General features: G+C 35.0%; 1 protein-coding gene across 3 annotated transcripts in view; it reads left to right on the top strand.

Annotated features, from left to right (window-relative positions):
- The window catches only part of LOC101702087 (putative ATP-dependent RNA helicase DDX60), a 100693-nt gene that overhangs the window by 53504 nt on the left and 22256 nt on the right, over positions 1–24933 (top strand). For all 3 annotated transcript variants that reach the window (XM_087217001.1, XM_087216999.1, XM_087217000.1), the window contains 10 exons: positions 2472–2576; positions 3082–3210; positions 4636–4760; positions 8530–8688; positions 11241–11388; positions 12703–12855; positions 15182–15286; positions 17208–17408; positions 23256–23360; positions 23623–23764. In XM_087217001.1, coding sequence (XP_087073127.1) covers positions 2472–2576; positions 3082–3210; positions 4636–4760; positions 8530–8688; positions 11241–11388; positions 12703–12855; positions 15182–15286; positions 17208–17408; positions 23256–23360; positions 23623–23764 — 1372 coding nt within the window. The remainder of the gene's footprint in view (positions 1–2471; positions 2577–3081; positions 3211–4635; positions 4761–8529; positions 8689–11240; positions 11389–12702; positions 12856–15181; positions 15287–17207; positions 17409–23255; positions 23361–23622; positions 23765–24933) is intronic.

Raw genomic sequence — 24933 nt, 5'->3', positions numbered from 1 at the left:
TCGTTTCATTACAACGTCATGTACCATGAATGATACAGAAGTTCTATGCAAACTGAAGCAAGTAGGAGACCAATTTCTAAGACAAAATACATTTTTCAACAAGCACTACTTCTAACTAGATGGAAGTGATGATAGCATGTTAGAAGTTTATCGTCATGATATGATATTGCTAAGTCTGTTTGAATAGGTCAGATGTTGTCAATACTTGCTAAGAATGACATTTCTCTTGATTTAAAAGTTATTAGTAGTATACATTATTAGAAAGTAGACATCTGACCAAACTAGAGACTTTAGACTTTAAAGGTTACAAATAAATATGCGCAGTTTCTCATAGATTATTCTGGCCAGGTTAATTCTGCTGATTTTTTTGCCAGTTATTTTAAATATGCTTGTTTACATTTATTAAAAGTGTAGGATAGTATTGTCTTTTGATGGTTGATCCTTAGACTTACCTGGGAGAATCTTTGTATGCAATCCCTAATTCAATAACTACCTAGATTCCAGAAATCTTAGTCTAGGTGATTTTATGATCATTAACTCAAACATAATTTCTAAGTTATTGTTTCTGTAAATGAATTTTTTTTTGTACTGGGGATTGAATGCAGGTCCTTATACTTGCGGGGCAGGAGGCAGAACCACTGAGCTAAATGCCTGTATTTTATTTAGTAAATAAAATCCCAGCAATTTGAAATATTATGTTCATTTAGAATTTTTATTCACTGCAGTCTCTACCATGTAGCCAGCTTCTATTACTTTCAAATTGGGAGATGCTAAGTGATGATTTTATGCAAAAGCTTGAAAAACATATAAATCATTTCTTAATTTTCTTTGGTCTTACCACACCGTGTAAGGTGGAAGTATAAGTATTTTTATTTCTATATTAAGGATATTGGAACTAGCATTGAGATGTAAATTTTTTTTGCTTAAATTATTTTATTAGTACATTTTAGGTATACAATACATTTACATTTATCATTGGGTGCTTGTACCTGTACATGATGTATCTTGGTTCTTATTTTTTCCCCATTCCCTGTGCGCCCTTTGACCCCCACCCTTCCCTATTTCCACACTTCGTTTCCACGAGTTGTAAAATTTAAGTGTGATTATCTGACTTGAACTTTCTTGTACTTTCTGTTCTCCAGAATGTCTTCATTTTGTTTTGTTTTGTTTTTCTAGGTCTTTTATATTTGGAGTGGTCCATTTTGCCAAGAATTTAAAAATTCTTAAAACTGAGTTTTATAAACTTCTAACAGCTCTTTATAAAGGAAGAACCCTATTGTGTACTTATTTTAGAGAAATCTTCATACTATAGCTGCCTTTTGTGGTTTAAATTTTTCCAATACATCTTATTTATTTTGTAGAACACATGAACTTTCTCTCTCCCCTTTTTTGGTGATGGGGGAAATATCATTTTAGTCCATTCAGCAGGCTCTTGTAACAAAAGAAACATAGACTGTGTGCCTCTCAAAACTAGTGTCTAGTTTTCACAGTTCTGGAGGGTGCCAAGTTTAAGAGCAAGCTCCTGGCAGATTGGGGGTCTGATGTGGAACCTCCTTCTGGTTCATAGATGGGTCCCTCTGGCTTTATTTTCACTCAGAAGAAAGGGCAAGGTAGCTCTCCGAGGTTTCTTTTATTAAAAATATTAATATCATTTATAATAGTTCTTCTCTCCTGACCTGACAGCTTTCAAAGGCTGTCAGTTCCCAAAACCATCACACAGGGAACTTCATTTTAACATAAGAATTTGGAGGGATCACAATCATTCAAGCTATAGCAAATATTTATTAACAGATCAATGACAGTTTTTCACTAGCAATTTGTAGCAGTAATGGTTGATACCAGCAGAAGTGTTCAATCAAACCTTTTGAGAATAGGAACGTTTTATTTCCACTGAAAATTTTTCGAAAACAAAAAACTTGGCAGATACATTCAATAGATTTACAGGGACCCAAATCAGTGACATGTGGAGGTGTTTATTGCAGGGCTTTCAAGGTCCTCGAAAAGACTTTGTCTTGAGGTTGACCCAGTTCCAATCTTGGAATTTCAGCAAAGAAGATTTGCCCTTTTTAGCCTTTCTTGGTACACATAAAAGTGAAGGATCCTATTTATAACTAAAACAATTTCAGATTCAATTTCGGAGCAGAGTTATTGTCTTCTTCTTGACAACATCTGCAAACTTTTTGTTTCCCTGCACCCTACCTTGAACTACAAATGTAATTCATAGAAGATTAACCTAATTAAAAGCTCTTAGGCAACAAACCTAAGATTTTTGAAGAACTTCTGGATTTTTTATAATTTATTAATTCAAATACATGCACGGGTGGTATTCTATCAGCCTATAATACCTACTAACATTTGAACATTTCATTTTAATGCTGTTCATTGACTTTGGGTTTCTGTTTGTGGCTATGAGGAAAAAAAAAGATGTAAGACAAAAAGAATATTAAAACTTTTAATTTTATATTAAACAGATTGAAAGGTACGGATTCCCTGCTGATCTGGCACTTTCACCTCGAGAAAGCATCCAGCTTTATGACACCATGTTTCAAGCCTGGAAAAGCTGGCCACGGGCCCAGGTAAATAATATTCATGGAATTAATGCTATGCTAGCAGATGGTAACAATGCTATTCTGAGCTCTCATCCTTTCTGATCACTTGTACTTGACCTTTTGAAGCTATTAGTGGACTCTTCAAAAGAAGATAACCCTCATACATTCTTCTTAAGAGGTTTTAAATGGTGTTTATTTAATTCCTGAAAATGTTTCTTGTTTTAACTTCTGGGACATTATAATATTTTAGTCTCCTCTTACCTCTTGGTTTTCTATCCTCCTCTTCCTGTGATCACAGTTTTCCTTTCTCTCTGTCCCTATTGCTTTCTCTTTCATCTCTGACTTAGTTGGTCTCCATTCTTTCCTTAGAAGAGTTCATGCATCCTCATAGTTTTATGTGTTAGAAGCAACAGAGAGTAAGAAGTTCAGCAGTCTCTGTGCTCAAGAGCTTGAACAGTTGTTTATGAGACATATATTGAGAAATTTTTAGATTTTTAGGGATTTTATGTAGTTTTGTGATACTTTTTTCCAGAAACTGTGTCCAGAGAACTTCATTCATTTTAAGAATAAAATAATCATTAAAAAGGTGGATGCTAGAAAATATGAAGAGAGCTTAAAGGAAGAATTAAGAAATTGGATTAAAAATGGCAATATAGAGCAGGTAATTTTCTCATGGTTTGGCAAAGCACTATACTGTCTTCATTGTTTTCTCTAGTTGAATCTGTTAATACTAATTTGGTTTCTATCGATTGTCAATTTCCATTTTAGCATCTTAAATTGAACTTGAAGTTTAATGAATCTGAGATAGAATAAGAAGAGAGGAAATTGGTTTTTCTTTGATCCTCAAGTGTCTCCTAAATCATGAAGTAGAGGCTATTGGTTCCTCACAGATGTTATAACTGAGGGTTCATATTTGTAGAGTGACATCCTGATGGATTGTCAGCATGGAGACTGCACTTATGGGAGCTAAGAAGAATTTTTGTTCTTTTTTCTTTTCTTGGAGTTTTTAAAAGTAATTTTTTTTCTTGGTGCTGGGGATTGAACTCGGTACCTTGAGCATGCGTGGCAGGCATGGTATCACTGAGCTAAACTTTTTATCCTTAAAAATAATTTTTATTTCAACTTGTGGCAACCTTATTAAAATCTTATGCTGGAATCACCAGTACACTCATTTTAAGTCAGTTCTGATTTTTATATTTGCATTATTTACTTTCATAAATTGAAATTTTTGATTTTTTAAGCATGACATATATTAGTTTTCTCTTGTGATTGTTCCATTGTATTTTAATTTGATCTCCTGCTATTCAGAAATATAAGGTAATTAATATCTTAATAGCTTTCTTACTTGCTGAGACAAAATACCAGACACTTGCAGTTTAAGGGAGCAGAGAATTATTTTGGCTCCCAGTTACAGAGGTCTCAGTCCACACATGATTGGCTGGCTCTAAGGAAAAGTGGGTACGGTGGAGGGAAGTGCACACCTCCTGGCTGTGAGAAAGCAGAGAAAAATGGAACAGGGAGGGATATACTGTACTGTACACCCACCCAGGTCCCGCCCCTTCCTGTGATTCGCCTCTTCCAACTAGGTCCCGCCTCCTGACACGAGGCCGTATAGGAAGCCCACGATCCAATCACCTTCCGGAAGCCCCACCTCTGAACCAGGAGGAATTTTGGGGACCCTCTAGATTTAGGTGGTAACAATTTTTTGGTAATTGTGTTTTCATTTAACAGCTTTACAAATGTTCTTGGGAGTAACTTTTGTGTACGGCTTGAAACACTCATTTTCCCCTTTGCTCCTACCATAGAGGAACCAGTATCAATTACTAAACAGTCCTTCTCTTAGGTTGATTCAAGTTGTCTTAAAAATTATGTGTTAAGGTGCATATATTTTTGTTTTCTAGTTTAATTAGTTGTATATATTTTTTGGCTATTTTAGCATGTTTTTAAAAAAATATAAACTCAGTATTATTTTAAGTAACCACAGAAACATAGATTAGATAGCTATGAAAATATTTCAGAAAGTAGTAGAAATTTATTTTTTTGCTGGGTAATCATATTATAAATATTTTTTTATTTACCGCTGCAGGCTAAACTGGTACAGAGGATTCTTAAACCTGATTCAGTTGTTAGTTCAGGAAATATGTTGGAGAAATTTCCACTTCTTGTTGAAAAGCTAAGGAAAGTGGATAAGTTACCTGCACTATTTTTTATGTAAGTTATATAATTTGCTTTTATTGTAAATTTATCATAATTTGTATTTATATGAGACTTTTTAAGGTGAAAGAGTCATACAAACTTTACTGTTGTAATATAATATTCATTGTTATTTTGGGGACTAATTTGTTAGTCAATGTATGTCTTGCTGAAAAAATACACCTTTCTAGTTCAATTGTTTAAAAATTTATTTAGTTTTGGAATCATCATTTGGTATTTAGTTTGGTATCTTCATTTTGGTACTCCATTTGGTACTCCATTGTTTGCTTTCTTTTTACTGAAAACTCTTCTTTATTTATTATTATCAGTGTGTCTTGTTAATTTAATTTACTTTTTTTCTTAAATTCTTTTATTGGTATATTTTAGGTATACAATACATTTACATTTATCTTTGGGTGCTTGTACCTGTACATGATGTATCTTGGTTCTCATTTTTTCCCCATTACCTGTGTGCCCTTCACCCCTAAACGATTCCCTATTTACATACTTCATTTCCATTTTTTTTTCTTTTCTCATAATTTTTCCTTTCTATTCTTTCCTTTCCCCTTTCCCTCCCACCACCCCTACCCCTTTGGACCTTTTCCTATTTCAAAGTATCAATTATTAGTTATTAATCCTTTTTGTCCTTATTTACACTCTCAGTTTCTCACACCAGAGAAACTATTTGGTATTTACACATGTGTGTCTTATTTATTTCACTTAAGAGTATGGCCTCAATATGCATCCATTTAGCTATAAATGACTCTAGTTTCTCATTCTTTATGGCTGAGTAGTACTCCATTTTATAAAAAACCCCACATTTTCTTTATCCAGTCTCCAGTTGATGGGCACTTGGGCTGTTGACAAGTTTTAGCTATTACAAACTGTGCTGCTATAAACATGGGTGCACGTATATCTCTGTGGTATGATTCTTTTTATTCTTTTGAGAAGATACCCAGCAGGGCAATAGCGGTGTCAAATGGGACCTGTAGTCCTAGTTCTTTGAGGTATCTCCATACTGATTTCCACAACGGTTGCACCAGTCTGCACTCCCACCAACAATGGAGAAGGATTCCTTTCTCCTCACACCCCTGCCAGCATTTGTTATTGGTTGATTTCTTGATAGAAGCCATTCTTTCTGGGGTGAGGTGGAATCTCAGTGTTGTTTTCATCTGCATCTCTTGAATGACCAGTGATGTTGAACATTTTTTCATATGTTTCTTTACTAGTTTTACTTCTTTGTCTGAGAAATGTCTGTTCATTTCAGATGCCCATTTTTTGATTGGGTTTTTAAATTTGAGGGGTCTGAATTTTTTCAGTTCTTTATATATTCTAGATAGTAGTCCTTTATCTAAATGAGTGTTATATATTTAAAACAATGATGATGGGTGAATCAAAAATTATATTTTGAAATTTGGGTAGGGCTATAATATTGCTCATCTTACCTTTATTATTGAGAAAAGGAAAATACACTTCTAGACCATGAAGCATTCATCTAGCTCCTCTACTTCATCTCCAGGAATGGCTAGGATGTTAGAAACAAGAGTCATTCTGTACCTTTGGGTTATTTCCAAAAGTCTAACTACAAAACAAAACAAAAAAATCAGAAATTAACTGTTCATTACTGTATACTCATACATATGTAGCAGTGGTGAGATTTTACCTGTATTTCCTCAGCATTTTTCTAATGGATCTGAGAGTTAAATTTATACTAGGAAGAACAACAAGAAAAAAGCATTCAAGTTAAGATAAATTGCATGATGCACTGGGTCCTTCATAAGGAAATGAAAAACCCAAGGACACATAGTTGAACACTTAATACTGAGTTGGACAGTCATAATTTGGGAAAATGTGACACAGCAAAGGGGCTAGGGTGGTTAATTTGTTGGAGATGTAACTCAGAATATAAATTTTAGTTTAACAAGATGTGTATAGATTTCCCTTGGCTTTACCTTCCCCTTGAAGCAAAGAATGGTTTTCTCCTTTTGGTAAAAGGAGAACATCTTTCATGCAGGCTTCTATTCTCCTACTTTTACAAAAAAGATCTTGTACCCACTGCTTTTCAAGCACTTTTAATTGAAAATATTTAATATGCCAGGAAGGTAATGTGTGGGTGGCCTGCCCTGAAATCTCATGAATACTTAGAATATTCAAGAAGAAAAATATTCGTTAAATTATCAAAGATTTAGGAATCTTGAGTTCTCTATAAAGAAAACTTTCAAAATTTTTGATTTTCTGTAATTTGAATTAGTCTCAAGTCAGATCTCTAGATCACATTCATCCTATATGGGTTATTAGAGAAATTAAGTTAATATTGCTTCCAAGTGTGCTCGACTTATTAAAGTGAAGCACTATCATGAGAACAACACCATTTAATGAAGTAAAATGTACTTAGAATCCAGTTATTTGCATTCACGTAAAAAGAGAAGCAACTGCTTGCTACAGATAAGAACATGGATTAGGATGCGAAATGGTGCCACATAGGAACTGTGGGGTGTGGGGCAGTCATTTAGTCTCTTTATGTCTCTTTTTCTTTTCATTTGCTATATAGGGATAATAATAGCACATTCCTCAAAGGATATTTGTGTATATCAAATGAGTGAATATATTTAAGCCACCTAGCCTAGCACATGAAAAGATTATAATATAAATCTTTATTGTTATACTTTATTCTTACTATATGAAATTTCTTGACACATGGCATCACTATCACTTTCTTAATCCTTATTTCAACTGTGCCAATTTATTTACCTTTTACTAGCTAAAGACATTTCCTTTTGATATCAAGGAAAGTAAAGGCTTTTTAAAAGAAGGTCTTTGCCTCATAATTTCAACTTGAAAACTTTATTATATAGAGCCAACCCATTATTTATTATGTATGCTAATGCTAATACAACGATTAATGCCCATTAGCTTTTCTAGCCACAGCACTTTGCCGACAAGTTATAGTGGCAAAAAAAAAAAAAAAATTTCCATGAAACTTTTCAGTGCTCTTGTAAAAAGACCTAGAATCCTGTCACTGGAAAATGGATGTGAAATAAATACAAGGAATGCTTGCTTTACTTCCTCTCGAAACATTTTACTCATCACAAATGGGGAGAATTTGATTAGTAGCCCTTTGCTTAATTAAATGTTCAGATCTGAGAAGTCCTAGTGATTACAACCTGGACTAGGTGCCTGTGTTAAGTATCAAAGTCCCAAGAAGCTTAGACCACTATATTCCTAGGTACTTACATTTGAAACAGAATAAAGCCTAGCTCTTGGAGACATTTCTGGATTCTAAAGCCCACAACAACTGGAGTTTATCTGGTTTCTGGAAAGATATGGTCATGTTACCAAAGATTAGGGTTGAGAATCTATAATTCTTTTCTTCCTACAAAAAGAAAAAGATTTTTCATTTATTTAAAACTTTTTTTCTCCTTTGCCAGGAAAGGTTAGCATAAGGAAGGGATAGCTGCTTCTTCTGTATATAAATGGAGAAAATCTATCTATTCGTCTTTTGTCTGAGGAATGAATATCTGACCACTCTTACAGGAAGAATTCACATGAGTTCTTATTGCAGTGTCTGAGGGGTAATGACAGTAATGAGTGAAACTCATTCCTTGCTGTTAGGTAGAGAATAATGTGTCTGTGAATCCAGATCACCTAGTATGCATTTCAGAATAAACTTTATAAAGGTGGATTTTAAGAAATACCATAGGTTTATCAGAATAGTAACCATATATAGAAATATGAGTTGAAATTTTTATGATATTCTTTTCAAGGCAAGCATTCTTTTTATTTCCAGATTCAGTATAAAAGATGTAGAAGAATGTGCCAAGAATGTACACAGCTTCGTAGAGGAAAAGCAGGAGAAGAAAAGGCCTCCTAAAGCTGATAAAGAAGCTCATGACATGGCTAACAAACTTCGAAAAGTTAAGAAATCCATTGAGAAACAAAAGACATTGTAAGTACTTCACCAAAAAATTGGCCAGCAAAGACTTAATATACCTTACTGTCCCTGTAGTAAATATACATTGAGTGTGTTCTACAAGGAAGTTCTAGATATTGTTTGCAGTTAATTGCAAATTTGTAAGGGAGAATTATATTAGTCAGCTTTCCTGTAGATGGAAGGCAATACGGATACCTACAGCTAAAAAGTGGAGAGGTTTCATTTGGCTAATGGTTTCAGGGGATTCACTTCATATTCTAAGCAGGAGCATCATGGTTAAAACATGTGGTTGAGTAAAGCTGCTTAGTTCAAGGCAGCAGGGAAGGAGAGCAGGGGAACAATGCCAGAGTAGAAGGGACAAAAAACCAGAAATGCCAGCCAAGTCATACATCCGTGCCACACCCATACACACTTAGAAGTGTGCTTTACTAATCCCAAGGGTAGACCCCAAACCAAAAAGTTAATGATCCACCTGAACCATCTCAAGAACAGATAAACATAACTGATCAAACTCTGTAATGGCATAGACAGGTCTCATTTAAAAGGAGAGGCAGGTTCAGTCTGTTAGTCTAGGTAGATTGTATAACTTCACATAATCATCCTGAATACAGTATGTGTGACCCATGTACGAACTCTTGCTCTCAGTCAGCCCTCAAAAGGCTTATATGTTGTCTTGGGTCACTACACAGCATTGCAGCATGCTCCATGGAATGACCTTGGGACTGGATTGAAATCCAGTTTTATTCCTGGTAGGACTTGGCTATTTTGACATCTCTTAAGTACTTTCTATGTGTCTCTCCTTGGGGCCTCTTCATCCTTCTGCCTGGTTAAAGGTTCATCATGTCTTCATTGGATGATTTCAAAAGTCTTTTTGCACTTCAGAGCCTCAAAGGTCATCATTCTCCAATGTAGTTTACAGGTGTTCTTGCAAACATTTAATTTGTAAATGATCCACATTCAATATTTTTTCTACTTCCTGGTTTAGCAGATGAAGTCTATTTCCTTAATCACTTACATTCTATCTGGCTCTTTGGTTGTTTCCTCCTGAGGAGGGAAGGTGGCAAGCCCAGATGGAAACAATATGAGAGGTATAAACCCACAACTTCAGGGCTTTAGAATCCACATTTCAAGTTAGTTAAGTGATCAGGTAAGAGATGTTCTGCCTCTGATCTTGTGCATTAGAAAGTCACACTCTGACCCCAATTTAAGCATCCATTTCAACAAAAGGAAGAGGCACCCAGAACCTCACTCTTTTTCTCTTTTAAATTCCAGGTATTATGGTGCTATAGTTGTCAAACTAGAAAAATAGAATGTACAGTATATTATTCCACCATCTGTTACCTTGATTAAAAACCCATTAATAGTATGTGGGTCTCCATAAGTGCTCACCCCATTATTTGCAACATATTCATGGATTCTCCTTGAGTGAAGGTCAATGCTGGTTGGAAGTGAGAACACTGCATGACAAATACAAGTGAGCTCCACTTCCCAGAATTAAATTTGACTTCTGTGCACAGTTAGGAAACAAACTAAAAAATCAAAAAAGGGTAAGTGTTGAGCACTTATAAAAGGCTGTTATATAGCAGGCTACTGGGTAATTCAGGGTGATGACTCCGGAGACTAATCAGGATTGTGGAGGGGTGTATTAGATCAAAGCCCCTAGTAGCACAGGCTGACATGCAATATCTCTGTGAGTTCTAGAAGGAGTGTATTTGTGAGGAGCTAAGAAAGCGAGGGGAGCACAAATTGGACAGTGAGTAAGATAAGCAAGGATGCGGTTCTACTGGAATATTGTCAGAGTCGGCTTCCTGGGGGATCTGCAGTGGCCCTGAACTATTATACCTGAGTGAAGAGGGTTGATTTGTCTGGCCCATATCAGTCATTGGCTGTGGCCCACTTTCCTCACCTCCAACAGAGGTAGTAATTTCCTGGACAGGTCCAGGGGGTTCTTGTTAGTTCTGGCAATTCTCTTTGATTTTAGGATGTTAGTTGGAGGTGAGAACATCGAATGGTGAATAAAGGTATGTTCATCTACTCACATTCAGATTGCCTTTTTTGCACAGTTAAGGGATAAGCTAAAAAGTGGAAGAATCAGTCATTAGTGCTGTTAAAAAAAGGCTTAGCACTGTGGGAAGATCTAAGAGTAAAGCTGAGACTGCTGTACCAGACAGCCCTTAGCAATCAAACTCAAACTTAGCTATCAAACTGTTGCACCTACTTCAAGAAGTAAGGAGAAGAACTTGGTACTTTTCTAAGCCAAGTGTCACAAAGGCTGAATATGATCATCACATTAGCAAGGAGAAAGTAGTCATCTGGTTGAAAGCATATTGCAAGGAGAAAAAGAAATATCACCAAAAAACCCCCAGTATGTGATGACATTTTCCCAGGAAAGATCTAAGCTCTGGAGGCCAAAGTGCTGTGTGTTCAAACAGGCAGTTCAGAATTATGACAGCACAGATGTGTACAGTAGTGAATGTTGGACTGATAAGAGTGATTTAGGAGTCTCGGGATTCCTATGGTGGTGGAATATGTACATTTATTTCTTAAAATGTGATTTTCACAAACAGAGATAAAAAAAGCAAGAAAAAACCAATAACATTGGACCAAACCCTCATACATGAAGCTGAACATAATTGTCTACTGAAAAGTTTAGAGAAGAACCTGGAAATTCCTCAGGACTGTACATATGCTGATCGAAAAGTGATGGATGCTGAGGTCAGTGCTTAGAGGGGCATAGATCTCCAGGAGGATATGTCATTTATAAGCCATAGCTTCCTCATTATAGACAGTGATTAATGGGAAGACAGGATGCAGTCCCTAGAAGCAGAGAAATCCCACATAGGACTCCATATGGAACCTTCTGTCCACACATAACCCTCGAGGACTCCTTGATGTATATTTAAAAAAGAGTGTTCACCTTTGAGACTGTCTTTTCCATTATGTATTTTTCCATCCCTAAATTGTAGACTTCAGTGTCACAAGTCTCATTTGAAAATTTGGGTACATGTGGTCTAAAATTCTTTAAGAAATATTTGCAGAATTTTTTGATACCAGAGATTTTCTATATTACAGATAAGTCCACCAGTGAGATACTAGAATTCCTAAATGTCTTTTGCCATTCATCTTTGAAACTATTTTGTTCTGCAAATTATTCATGCTTACAGTACAGAAATTTGAAAACCAACACTAAAAGCAATGTTATCACTCAGAAATAATCACCGTTTTAAAGATGAACCTTTTGTTTCTTTTACCTACTTCTACAACCACATCCACATTCTATTCCATATGTTTGTATACTTCATGGTCTCTTCCTTTTTCATAGCCATGTATTTTCATCACCATTTGAATGGATCCATGTATTCCATTGTACGAATGAATATGTAGTTGAAAGAACCATCAACCAGCCTTTTGCTTTGGATATTTAACCTTTTTTCTTAACTGTCACAAGCAGTGTTTACTTTCCTACAAATTAGTCTAGACACAACTGAACTTCCTCCACAGAACAGGGCATCTTAAGGCCATTTGTAACTAATCTGCAGTGGGAAGTAAGCTTTCCTTGACCTTGTAGTGCAGGGAAGAATTCTGTCTCACAGAAGTCTGAATCTCTGGGGAAACCTGCAAGGGCTCCTGTACTGACTCACTCTCCTTCAGGCAAGCATGAGTCCTGAACGCGTTCTTTCCGGGGTGTTTCTACTGCTCTGTCAGAACTTTTTATCCCCAAAGTGGGTGTGAGTCCCTTTGAGACAGTCTGTTCAAAGAATTGAGAAAATTTTTCTTGTAGTTACTATTTTTGTCCAAAAATGTGGTTTTTTAGTCATGTCAAGTTGATTTCTACAGTTGCATCAAATTCTTTTTAAAAATTTTTTTTATTTTAAATTAATTTTATTGGTACAATTTAGATATAAACAATGATCACATTCATATAGGGCATTTGTACCTATTGGATAGTAATTTTCATCTAAATATTTTTGACTGATTTAAAGTTAGATAAGAAACTATCAAAATCCTTAAATTTCTTGCTTTGTTCAGTTATTGAAGATGGTGTTTGATCGCGTAAAATTCGAAAGAAAAGGTGCAGAACTCAAAGCTTTGGCAGAGAGTGGTATTGGATATCATCACAGCGCCATGAGTGCCAAAGAAAAACAGCTAGTTGAAATTCTCTTTCGAAAAGGATTCATTAGGGTAGGTAGACTTTTTCATTCCAAAAAAAAAGAAATGTGACTATATGAAGTTAATGGTCCTGAAAAATAAAACTATAACTATCCTTTTCTCATGGATGTCTTTTGTCATTTTTGTTTGTTACAACCCATAATGTGACAGTATTTCCCCGTCTTATTTAATTGGGGGAGGATTTTTAAAGTTTATCATTCAGTTATTTAGTTTTCTTAAAATAAAAATATTTCCTTAACAGATGATTTTCCCAATATTTCTATTGTAAAATACACCTATGCTGATATTGGCACAACACCTTGCTTTTCATTTATAGTATTTAGAAAATTGTGCATGCTGTTTATGTGATTTTGGCTACATGGGTTTGGAGGACATTTGTTGTAGAGTTGTGATCAGATCTCTGTCTAATATAATAACTGAAATAAAGGCATGAATATGTGTTTTCCAAGGCTCTCCTGCTTATTTTAGCGGTTTTTAGAGGTGTTAATTTTTTGTGTGTATGTGAGCTATATTACCAGGCTTTTTTGCATTTTGAGATAGGTTCTCACTAAGGTGCTAAGGTCCCCTGTCTGGGCTCCAACTTGGAATCTTCCTGCCTCAGCCTCCCATAGTGCTGAGATTACAAGTGTGTACCACAAAGCTCAATTTAGAGATGTCTCTTCTAAATGTTCTCTTTCCTGTGGCTGACAGTGGGAAAGAGTCAGATTACCTTACATAAATTCCAAAGCAAACCTTTGCTATAATTTGTTGAATATGTACCATGAGGGAACATGAGGCTGGTCTGCAGTAATTCGTAAAGAAGTGTAGATAATTTGCTAGTGAATTTGAATCTTGAGTGTTATTTAAGAGTAGACACAGGGGCCAGTGATTTAGCTCAGTGGTTCCAGAACCTGCCTCGCCAGCGCAAGGTCCCTAGTTTGATTCCTGGTGCCAAAAAGAAAACAAAACCAAAAAAGAGTAGACCCTGTCTTTTAAAAGTTACCTACATAAAATTTTTTCTGGCATATGCTGCATTCAGGAGATAGTGAGAGAAAGAGAATGAGAGAGACAAAGAGATATATGAATTGTTCTATGCTATGTAGCATAATCTTTTACTCATCACAACCTACATGTAGCAGAAAATCTGACGGCAAAATTAAAGTGGAATTTTTTTATCTGGAAAAGCAAAATACATTTTTAACAAATTTACTGAGTTTTTAATTTAACTAATGAAATGTTATTTGTTAAAAATTAATTGCCAAAATTTCTACATGATTATGAATTAAAGGACAGTAGGCATGCCTATTTTGATGAGCATATCCTACTTCTAAAATAGTATCTACTTATTTGTCCAATTACTGATAGTTTAGTAAACAAGTAGATCTGTCTAGAGAAGGTCAATGGAACTAGTTCATTCTTTTAAAGAACACATTTTGAAAATTATTTTTTCAATTAAATTTCTTTATTTTTCCATTATTGTTTTTATTAAAAAACTTTATAAAAATATTTTAAAATTGTATGTAACATTTTGACAGATACATAACCTCAGTTACGGAATTACTCTGTATACATAAACATTAACAGTAAGCAGAGTATAGATGTCAATCAATACAAAAAGAAAGAAAGAAAAATAAGAAATACCTAACATTAGATAAAAATAAGCAAGAAGTTGAGTTATGCAGGTAAACTGTAGAGTTTGTGCCATACTCTTCATGTTCAATTGTAGAAATTGGGGTGGGGGTCTTATTTTGTTCTTATTACCGAGATATATTATTTCTATGGATATCTCAATTTTAGTAGAGGAAGTAAAAACTGACCATATTAGGTTTATAACAGGATTATTGGCCTTCATGTAAATTTTCTTTCTAGTAATTTATTTAAAAATATTAACACCTGTAATGTGCCAGGTGCCCTTTTTGGTGGTAGGGATACAGTGGCAGGTAATGCATGGAGTCCAGTATAAGTCAAGTCAACAAACAAATATTATTACTGAGGTTAGTTATTAGCCCTGCAAAAATGAATAATGTAGAACTGAGAAGTAGATAATGATGGGAGAGAATGATTACTGTGTGGTTGCTCAGAAGTTTCTCTGTGACATTTGAGCAAACAACTGAAGGAGCCACACAAATGAATATTTGGGGAAGGGCATTCTGCTCACACAACTAACATTGTAACAGCCTTGATGTGAAAATATTCATGGTGTGTTTGTGAAATAGAAAAAAATAATAGTGATTCTAATAGGGATAATTTTCACACTGTATTTAATTAAAGTTCAAAGAGGTTTCAGTAATTTTGTGGAAGGAAATAATTGCATTCTATTAAAAGGCTTGCATGCAGTATTTTTTTATTCTCTTTGTAGGTGGTGACAGCTACCGGAACACTTGCTTTAGGAATCAACATGCCTTGTAGATCTGTGGTTTTTGTCCAAAACTCAGTCTATCTGGATGCTTTAAATTACAGACAGGTATTGCAATATGTATATGCTTGCTTAATAAATTGCTAAAATGTGGTCATAAAATAGTAAGAAACATGTAAACCATCATTTTTCAGACACGCTGCAGTTCACAAAATGGCACACCTGGCATTCATCCCTGCCTGTGTGCCATCTTTAGCTTGGTATAGTGGAAAATATAGGAGTTTGGAATTTGGTGACTACTGCTGATCGGGTGTGGACCTTTCATGACATATCTAAACTTCCTGATCCTCCTGATCTATCTCCAGAATATGGGTGACAATTGTAATCTCATGACATTTACAAGAATTTAAGGAAGCAATTTATAAGAAAGATGCATATCCTAGATGATAAATAATTACCTGTTTCTTTATGATGCACAAGATTTTACACACTGGGTTTAATGCTTTTTTCTTCTTTGCTTATGACACACAATCTGTTATCAAGCCTGGTTAATTGTTCTCCTTAGTGATATTGGATTTTTGCCTTAAATCTCTGCATCTACTGTCTTTCATGATACAGCGTTGGCCAAATGGAACAATTTCCTTGATTTTAGATTCTACTTATTCTGTGTCCCCAAAACAGCACAGTGCATTGATGGTGAACCTCTTAGAGATTGAGTACCAAACTGCAACCCAAAACTCATTTATCACAAAATGCCAGCAAGCTGGCACCTGAATACTGAATACTGAGGTTTTAGTGTAGAAAAAACAACTTTACATTAACATCTTTTTTTTTTTTTTTGGTACTGGGGATGGAACTTGGGTCCTTAGCTTGCGAGGCAGGTGGTGGAACCACTGGACTAAATCCCTGGCACATTAATATCTTTGGTCTAAAAAGAAAAACATAATAATACGTGTGCCATCATTTTGCCCCACTGGCATAGTGTCTTCGTACACTTTCTCTGCTCATAGACATTTGGTTAATATTTCTGAAGGCAAGACCAAATTTAGATATATTACCCAACATTTATATTTTTATCAAAGGCATCCCCTTTGCTTCTTCAAACACTTCATATTCTCTTATAGATGGTGTTCTTGCTCAATTGAACATTCTTAAATTTTCCCACTAACTTACCAGTCCCTGTCTTTTCATTTCTATTCCTGCTGTTATATTCTACATGAACTTTCCTGGAATCTCATCTTTGGGTCTCTCATATTTAGGGTTTGTTATCCAGGATGTTAGCATATTTGGGATGACAGACTTAGGAATTGAGTTGCCAGAGCTGAGTCCCAGATCTTCCACTTTCTAGGTGTTTGACTATGGTGAATTTCCTTATGTAGTCTTCTCCATGCCCTAGTTTCCACATTATGGCCATAGCAATTTTATAAATCTTATATGTTATTGGGAGGGCTATATGACAAAAAAAGAAAGAGAACCTAGCACTTTCCATGTACTTAATGAGAATTAATATAACCTCTGTCAAGAATTTATTCTTAACTTGTTTTATAAGTGGCATTTCTGACTTTCATCTTGCTCTTGTATTTCCATGATTTGTGCAAAGTATTTATTTTGTGATTCATAGCTCAATACTTTTATGTGAGAAAAGGGCAGAAGAGAAAAGAATCAGAGAGAGAAAGGACCCGAGGAGTGAGAAAAAAATGGTACAACAGAGTTCATCTGTAAGTGAAGTTAAAATCAGGTCCTAATCTTTTTATGTTACCTTTTTTGTTCCACGTATCATTATACAGATACCTGGTAGAATTCATGATATGAAATAAGTACATAAGAATGATAAATGTCTCGTCTTCCAACTCTGACTCAGTTATGGTAAATCTCCTAAGGCCTAGATGGGTGGATTTTATGTCACTTAAGTAACATTTAGACCTATGCATAATCTACTTGTTTGAAAACAACAGACAAGGCTCAGTTTTATGCTGTCATAGGAAAATTAATTAGAGGAATTTCACATTGTGAGTCTATTCTGTCTCAGATGTCTGGTCGTGCTGGAAGACGGGGGCAAGACCTTCTGGGAGATGTATATTTCTTTGATATTCCACTGCCTAAAGTAGGAAAACTCATAAAATCCAAAGTTCCTGAGCTCAGAGGACAGTTCCCTCTCAAGATAACCCTGATTCTGCGACTCATGCTGCTGGCTTCCAAGGCGGATGACCTAGAGGATGGCCAGGCAAAGGTATCATCCTGGGTGCAACCTGCAGCAGACCTTGGCCACTGGTCTGGCTGCAGGTGGGTCTGCTGGGGGTTTTTCCCAGTAGTCTATAGCAACAGCCCTTCACTTTCATAGGTATTTAATGCTTTTTATTGCCTTCTAGAGACGACTATGTGGAATAGAAGAGAATAATGATTACTTTTGTTTGTTTGCTGTATCCAACATAAATTTTTAGCTTGAAGAGCTTTGGAAATCACCAGGATGTTGTTTTCTTGTGTGATAGACATGGTCTTACTGTAGATAAGGGTGGTGGGTGTGGATATAAAAAGATCTGGGCTAGATTCCTGTTTCTTCAATTTAGAAGGAAAGTGGTACATTTTTATGATTCTGAAGTAAAAGTTTGTTTTTTCATAAAAAGTAATCTAGTTCATTAAAGACTATTCAAGAAAGTTGAAAGAAGAAAAGCAGTACGTGCATCTAGCTCTAATACCCAAAGACAATCACATTATTGTTTTGCTTTTGTCATTTTTTTCTAAGGTATGCTTGTGCTTTGGGATTTTTTTTCTTCCATTTGAATTTTCAGTACAGATGAAGTTATGTATAATTGGACTTCAGAAAATGGTTCTAAGCTTTTCCTGATGTTTGTGTTCACATAAACATTTTGAGTCCAATCCTACAAGAAGAGATTTAAAATTTATAACTAATTTCACTTCCATTTTTATGAAGATATGTTATTGAAAGGACATGTATGACTTCATTTCCTGTTGCTTATTACACCGTACCACAGATTCCGGAAGTGGAATGTCCAGGGCTTGGATCTAGTAACCTTCTTAGTGTCAGACCTTGTGGAGGCCAGAGTAGCACATGGGAGGAGAATGAGACTGTGCACCCATCTGCCTGGTCTCTCTTTCTCTTATTATAAAACCACCAGGATTCAATCTTGGGGTCACTACCCTGTTAAATTTGCCTAATTTTAATCACATCTCAAAGGCTCTAGACACTAGAGTCAGATTAATTTTGCACCCTTAATACCTCACAAGGGGGAATACATTTCTGCATAAGTTCAGGAAGTCAAACTATATTCACTCCATAGTAATAACTATTCTTCCCTATTGTTGTGTATTAATTAGTGTGTTCAGTTAAATCACACATTTTCCTATTTCAAATCTTCTCCAAGATTTTCTATTTTATAGATCTCTCTTAAAATTGACATTTTATTTATCACATGATGAGACTTTTCAATCTGGAAGTGCTAGGATTTTTATGGTGATAAAAATCACATGGGACATCAAATTTACAACATCAGTCATTTCAAATATACAGTTCAGTAGTGTTAAATACATGCACATTCTCAAGTACTTTTTGAACTGGAAAAGAATTCTTAAATTATGTATTTGTTATTTGCTTGTGTTTAATTTTTTCTTTTTTAAGAAAAATATCCAAATCTGGTGGTTTGCCAAACAAGTGGATATATAAAATGTCTTCTGGAGGACTCTGCCTAACTAAATGCTATTAATTAAAATATCTTTTCAAACCTAAGGCTTGATGAAGAGCTTTTTGCCAAACTATTAGTATTAGCCTATCTTCATTTTTAGTAGCTTTCCTTAACTGAAAGGTCATCCTCTACTTCTTACCAGTTTGGCTGGCCCATTGGTCACAATGGATGTCATTAATCATCATAAACTACAGTAAGCAGTTTTAGGATTCCAACCATGCCACTTATAATTCAATTTTGGAGTCCATATTTCTAAGGTCACAGTGAAGCAAAATGAATTCCTCACCTCTCTTACTACTTTGATTTTCTCTGTTGTTGCCTTCTCTGACTAAATGGCGCATGAAGAATGTGGCACAAGAGGTTGTAGAAAAGGTCATTTCTGGTGACTCTGAAAAAAAATCACCTCACAGCAATGGAGCGATATCCTTTTAGCTCTCTTCTTCTCTCACTTTTCCTTAGTCCATTGCCCTTATAGAAAGTGTACTTTCTAAACTCTCAGCCTGAATGAAGAGAAGGTTAAATTTTGATGTTACCAGGAACTTTTTCTTTTATTGAGATTTCATAGACATTTTAGTAAGAACTTGAAAGCCTTACGAAATGCAGTGCTTTTTGACACTGGAAACTAACCAGCATTTTTAATTTTGTGGTTTTAATAAACCTAGTTCTATTATTTGTGTGATAATACTGAAGGATATGGAATAACATATATATCTCAATATCTATCTATCTCCTTATAAAACAAATGAAATGCTATAAGTTCTTCAACTGGAAGGTCTTTTTTTAGCAGATTCCTCACAATATGTTTCATTTCTGACAATTCTGTTTTAAGATTTCTTTTTGTTTTGGTATTGGGGATCAAACTCGGGTCCTTGCTCTTGCAAGGCAGATGGCAGAACCACTGAGCTAAATCCCCGGCTCTCTGACAACTCTGTTTTTTTTTCCCATTAAGTTTATTGGTACATTTTATGTATAAAATACATTTACATACATCACTGGGATCTTGTACCATTACATTAGTCTCTTGGTTCTTATTTTTTTTCCCCTTCCCCTGCCCTCCCTTCACCCCCTCCACCCTTCCCTATTTGCAAAGACTTTGTTTCCATTTTTTTCTTTTTCTCATATTTTTTCTTTTCCCTTTTTTCCTTTCCCCTACCCCTCCCACTTCCCCTGCTCCTTTAGATCTTTTCTTCCTGTTACACAATATCAATTATACATTTTTAAAATTACAATATCAAGATCTAGGAGACATTACCACAGATTTTATAGGAATTAAAAGGATATAGAAAGTATATTTCAAAAATCTGTATTGAAATAAATTTGACAACTTCTAAGAAGTACCTTGGAAGACAAATTAATGAAACTAACTCTGGCAGAAATATAAAATTTGAATAGCACCTATTAAAGAAAATCTACCTAAATGACAACAACAGGCTTGTATACATTTTAACTGATAAATTACATCAAACATTTAAAGCCTAAAAAAAAGAACACTTCTCCCCTCATTTTAGGAAATCAACATTGTGCTAATACTAAAACTGGACAAAGATAATAGAATTAAAAAGTATGAGCATAGATAGAAATTTGTTTAACAAAACAAACTATTAGAAGTCAGATCTGCCAGTATGTAGAAAGTGGTTTTATTATAGGGATGGCAGTGTTGGTTCATCATTGGAAGATCCACCCCCAAAAGTCATCATTTTAACAGAGGAAAGGAAAAAGCCATGTGATCCTGTCAGTAGTTGCAGAAAAAGGAATGGACTAAATTCTAGAGCTCGTCATGGTAAAAGCTATCAGGAGACTAGAAGTAGAACAGAACCTTTTCAACAGATTAAAGACATGCACTCCATACTTCTAGTGAGAACGCCTTATATGAATGGAGAAGATACAATACTTTCTCCCTAAGGTGGAGAACAAGTGCAGATATGCCTACTCTTCATCTGTCCATTAAACTTTGAAACCTAGGCCCAAACCAAAACAGTCTGGCAATAAAATGACACAATTAGGATAGGATTGGCAAGGTAGGAGCAAAATCTTTATATGTAGATGAAATGATCATCTACAGAGAAAATACTAAGAAATCTCTAGGAGCCCTTAGAACTTGTATTTGAATTTAGCAGGATTAGAAAACATAAGGTATATATAAAAATTCAGGTCTATGTATACTTGCTATAGATGAAGAATTGGATATTGAAATTTAAAAGTTATGTAGGAGTACAAAGGACCTAGAAAAGTAAAAAGAAAAAGAAACAGTGTTGGAAGACATTTAGTACCTAATTTTAAGACTTCCTCTAAAGCTACAGTAATCAAGGCAGTGTTGGTGTAAGGAAAGACATATAGATCATTGGAATAAAACAGAGAATCTAGAAATAGAACCACACATATATGGTCCACCGAGTTTTGAAAGATTATTTAACATTAACATTTTATAGAATATAAACTCAATTCAAGAGCAGAGGAAAAGATAGTGTTTTCAGCAAATGGCACTAGAACACCTGGTATCAGTATGTAAAAAATTAACCTCAACCCTTTATTTCCCTATATAAAAATAACTTGAAAGCATCTATGAACCTAAATATGAAAGCCTAAAACTATAAAACTTTAAAAAGAAATTATAAGAGAAGATGTTTATGAATTTAGGGTAGGAAAGAACTTCCTAGGATACAAAAAACGTGATGTATAAAAGAAAAATATTCATAAATGAGGTTCCATCAAAATTCAGAACTTTAAATGACATCATTAAAATGAAAAGTAGTCCTTAAACAGACCATATTTACAATGCATATAACCTATGACCAGAATATATAAAGAACTCTTACAGCTCATTAATAGACAACCCCATTAAAAAGTAGATGCAAGAAGATGATGAATACCAACACAGCACAAGGAAAGGTGTGCAACACTAGAATCAGAAAAATACTAATCAGTACAATAACAAGATTGAATTATACACTCATTAAGGAGATGAAGTTAAAAGTTTTAAAAGCCTTGTCCTGACTTTTTCTTCTTGTTGAATTCTCTCCCTTTGCATTTAATATGTCATGCCTAACGGATTCATTCTTCCAGGGTTCCTGGGGTTGTGATCTTCATTGTCTTTTCCTAGGATATTGTCTAAAATTTTTTGTAGTGCTGGTTTGGTATTCATGAAGTACCTAAGGTGCTCTTTATCATGAAAGTATCTTATTTCTCCATCAATTTTGAAAGATAGTTTTGCAGAGTACATCAATATGGGTTCGAAGCTGTTTTCTTTAGGGCTTGAAATACATCACTCCAGGCTCTTCTTGCCTTGAGGGTTTGCATTGAGAAGTCTGCTGTGATTCTGATAGCTTTCCTTTGTATGTGATTTGTTCCTTTTCTCTCACTGCTTGTAGAATTTTGTTCTTCTGTTGAGTTTCTGGAATCCTAACTATTATATGCCTATGTGTAGATTTTTTAAGATCAAGGCTAGTTGGAGTCCTATATGTGTCACTTATCCGTATTCAAGTTCTTTTCCCCTCCTTGGGAAGTTTTCTGCCATTACTTCTGTGAAAGTTTTTTTTATGTCATCTGCACTCTCTCCTGTTTCTTCATCGACTCCAATCAGTCTTATGTTATTCTTCTTTGCATCGTCTAACAGCTGCTGGATTGATTTCTGATGGTCCCTTACCATTTTAAAGCAATTTTTCTTTTCCTCCTCACTAATTGCAATCTTATTTCTATACCTGAAATTCTATCCTAACATTGGTTCATTTTGCTGCGTAGACTTTCGGTGGAGTTTTTAATCTCCTGGAAATCTGTTTGCATCTTTTTTATGGATTACATTTGTTTCCTATGTTGGGATTCCATCATGTTCCTCAGATCCTCTATTTTTTTATTTGTGTCCTCTCTAGATTTATTAATCATGTCTTGCACTATGGACACAATCTTTGCTGTTATCTGAGAAATTATTTCTGATTTCATTTTTTCCAGATCCTCTTTTGTTGATAGTTCAGGAAGTCTAGGTGGTTGAGTATCAGAGTGTTCCATCTCGTTTCCCTTTTGGATTGCTGTAGGTGATCTTGAAGTCTGTTTTTGAGGCTTGTTTACGTGTCTTCTCATTTCCACCGTGGGATGGGGGTGCTGCTGGTGTGCAGCTCGTATCCTCTGCCCTAGGAGTTGTGGAATGGCGGCAGGGAGCCTTCTCCTGGGCAATGGGTGACAATTCTGTTTTATGTGCTGTGTTTTGTTAAATGAAGGATGTGGGTGGAAAAACACAGTAAAGCAAATACTATGATATCTAGATGAGACTTGCAGATTGCTAATATCTGTGTAGTATAACAGGTATGGATACTAACTTATGTTATCTCTTATAAATTATTTCACAAACTTGACCTTGTGTAAATAAAGTGCTCTTCTCTTAGGCGCTGTCTGTGCTAAAGCATTCGCTGCTGTCCTTCAAACAACCCAGAGCCATGGAGATATTAAAACTTTACTTTTTATTTTCTTTGCAGTTCTTGGTGAAGCAGGTATGACTGTGTTTTGATTTTTTTGTGTGAAATAAATTTGACACTATCTAGATTGTCTTACTGTGCTGAACTAACTTGAATAACTAGTTATATCCAATGACTAATATTATCTATAATTGATTCAATTATCAAAGTTAGACCAGATAATAGCTACCAATCTGCTTTATATTGATACTAAACACTTTTAAACTGCCAGCTAATAAGCTACTTATTAGTTATGTGGTGAGTTGAGCCAAACTAATAAATTATTTTTGTTCCTTAGGGCTATCTAGATCGAGAAGGAAATCCCACGGGGTTTGCTGGACTGGTATCACATTTGCATTATCATGAACCTTCTAATCTTGTTTTTGTCAGTTTTCTTGTAAGAGGCCTTTTCCATAATCTTTGCCAACCAACTAATAAAGGTGAGCTTGAGCAGACTGTAGAAAATTAGTACTTCACAAGTTATTTTTCTGTAATGTTGGTATGTAGATAATTTACAGAGCCTCACATTAGACAAAACAGAGTCAAATACCCACTTATATAGATTATATGGAAAATAGTGATATTTTTGACACCCTGAATGAATTAAACTGCATGATACCTTGCTTCCAGGACTCAGAACATATTGAATGACATATCATTTGCAGAAATATTTTCTTCTAATTATATACAATATATACTCATTAGAGAATAAAGATATAGGAGAGCATTACCTTACTATCGACAGATAATCACTATTAGTATTTTCTTCCAACTATACTTTGTTGAATATAATTGTATAGTATTTTTAAATAGCCAATGGTATTTAATTGCATGAAGTAGAATTTTGCTCCCCCTCAGCATGTTGTAATTTCCTCACATTATGTAAATTGTTAAGTAAATTCCATTTAGCAAAATTTTTATAAAAAGCATGTGATTTTTTTTTGTATTAAATTCTTTTATTGGTACATTGTAGGTATACAACACAATTACATTTCTCGTTGGGAATTGTACCTTTATATAATGCATCTTGGTTCTTATTTTTTCACCATTCCTAGCCCTCCCTTCACGCCCTCCACCCTTCCCTATTTACAAAGACTTTATTTCCATTTTTTCCATTTCTCATCATTTTTTCCTTTCCCTTCTTTCCTTTCCCCTGTCCCTCCCAATACCCCCACCCCTTTGGACCTTTGCTTCCTATTTTACATTATCGATTATTCATTCTAATCATTGGTACATTTTAGGTATACAATATAATGACATTCATCATTGGAAATTTGCACCTTTCCATAGTCTATCTTGGTTCTTATTTTTCACCCTTGCTCACCCCTCCCTTCAACCCCTCCAGTCCTCCCTCTTTACAAAGATTTTGTTCCTATTTTTGCATTTTTTCATATTAATCCCATTCCCTTCTATCCTTTCCCCTAGCCCTCCCACTTCCTTCTCCTTTGCCCCTTTTCTTCCTATTTCACATTACCTATTATACATTTAGTCCTTATTTACACTTTCAGTTTCTCACACCAGAGAAACTATTTAGTATTTACACATGTGTGTCCTATTTATTTCACTTAAGAGTATTGCCTCAACGTGCATCCACTTAGCTATAAATGTC

The sequence above is a fragment of the Heterocephalus glaber genome, unplaced genomic scaffold (assembly GCF_053883595.1).
Source record: "Heterocephalus glaber isolate CG9 unplaced genomic scaffold, H.glaber_assembly_v1.0 deba00001461, whole genome shotgun sequence".
Taxonomy (NCBI): domain Eukaryota; kingdom Metazoa; phylum Chordata; class Mammalia; order Rodentia; family Bathyergidae; genus Heterocephalus; species Heterocephalus glaber.
This window is presented reverse-complemented; position numbering and strand designations above follow the sequence as displayed.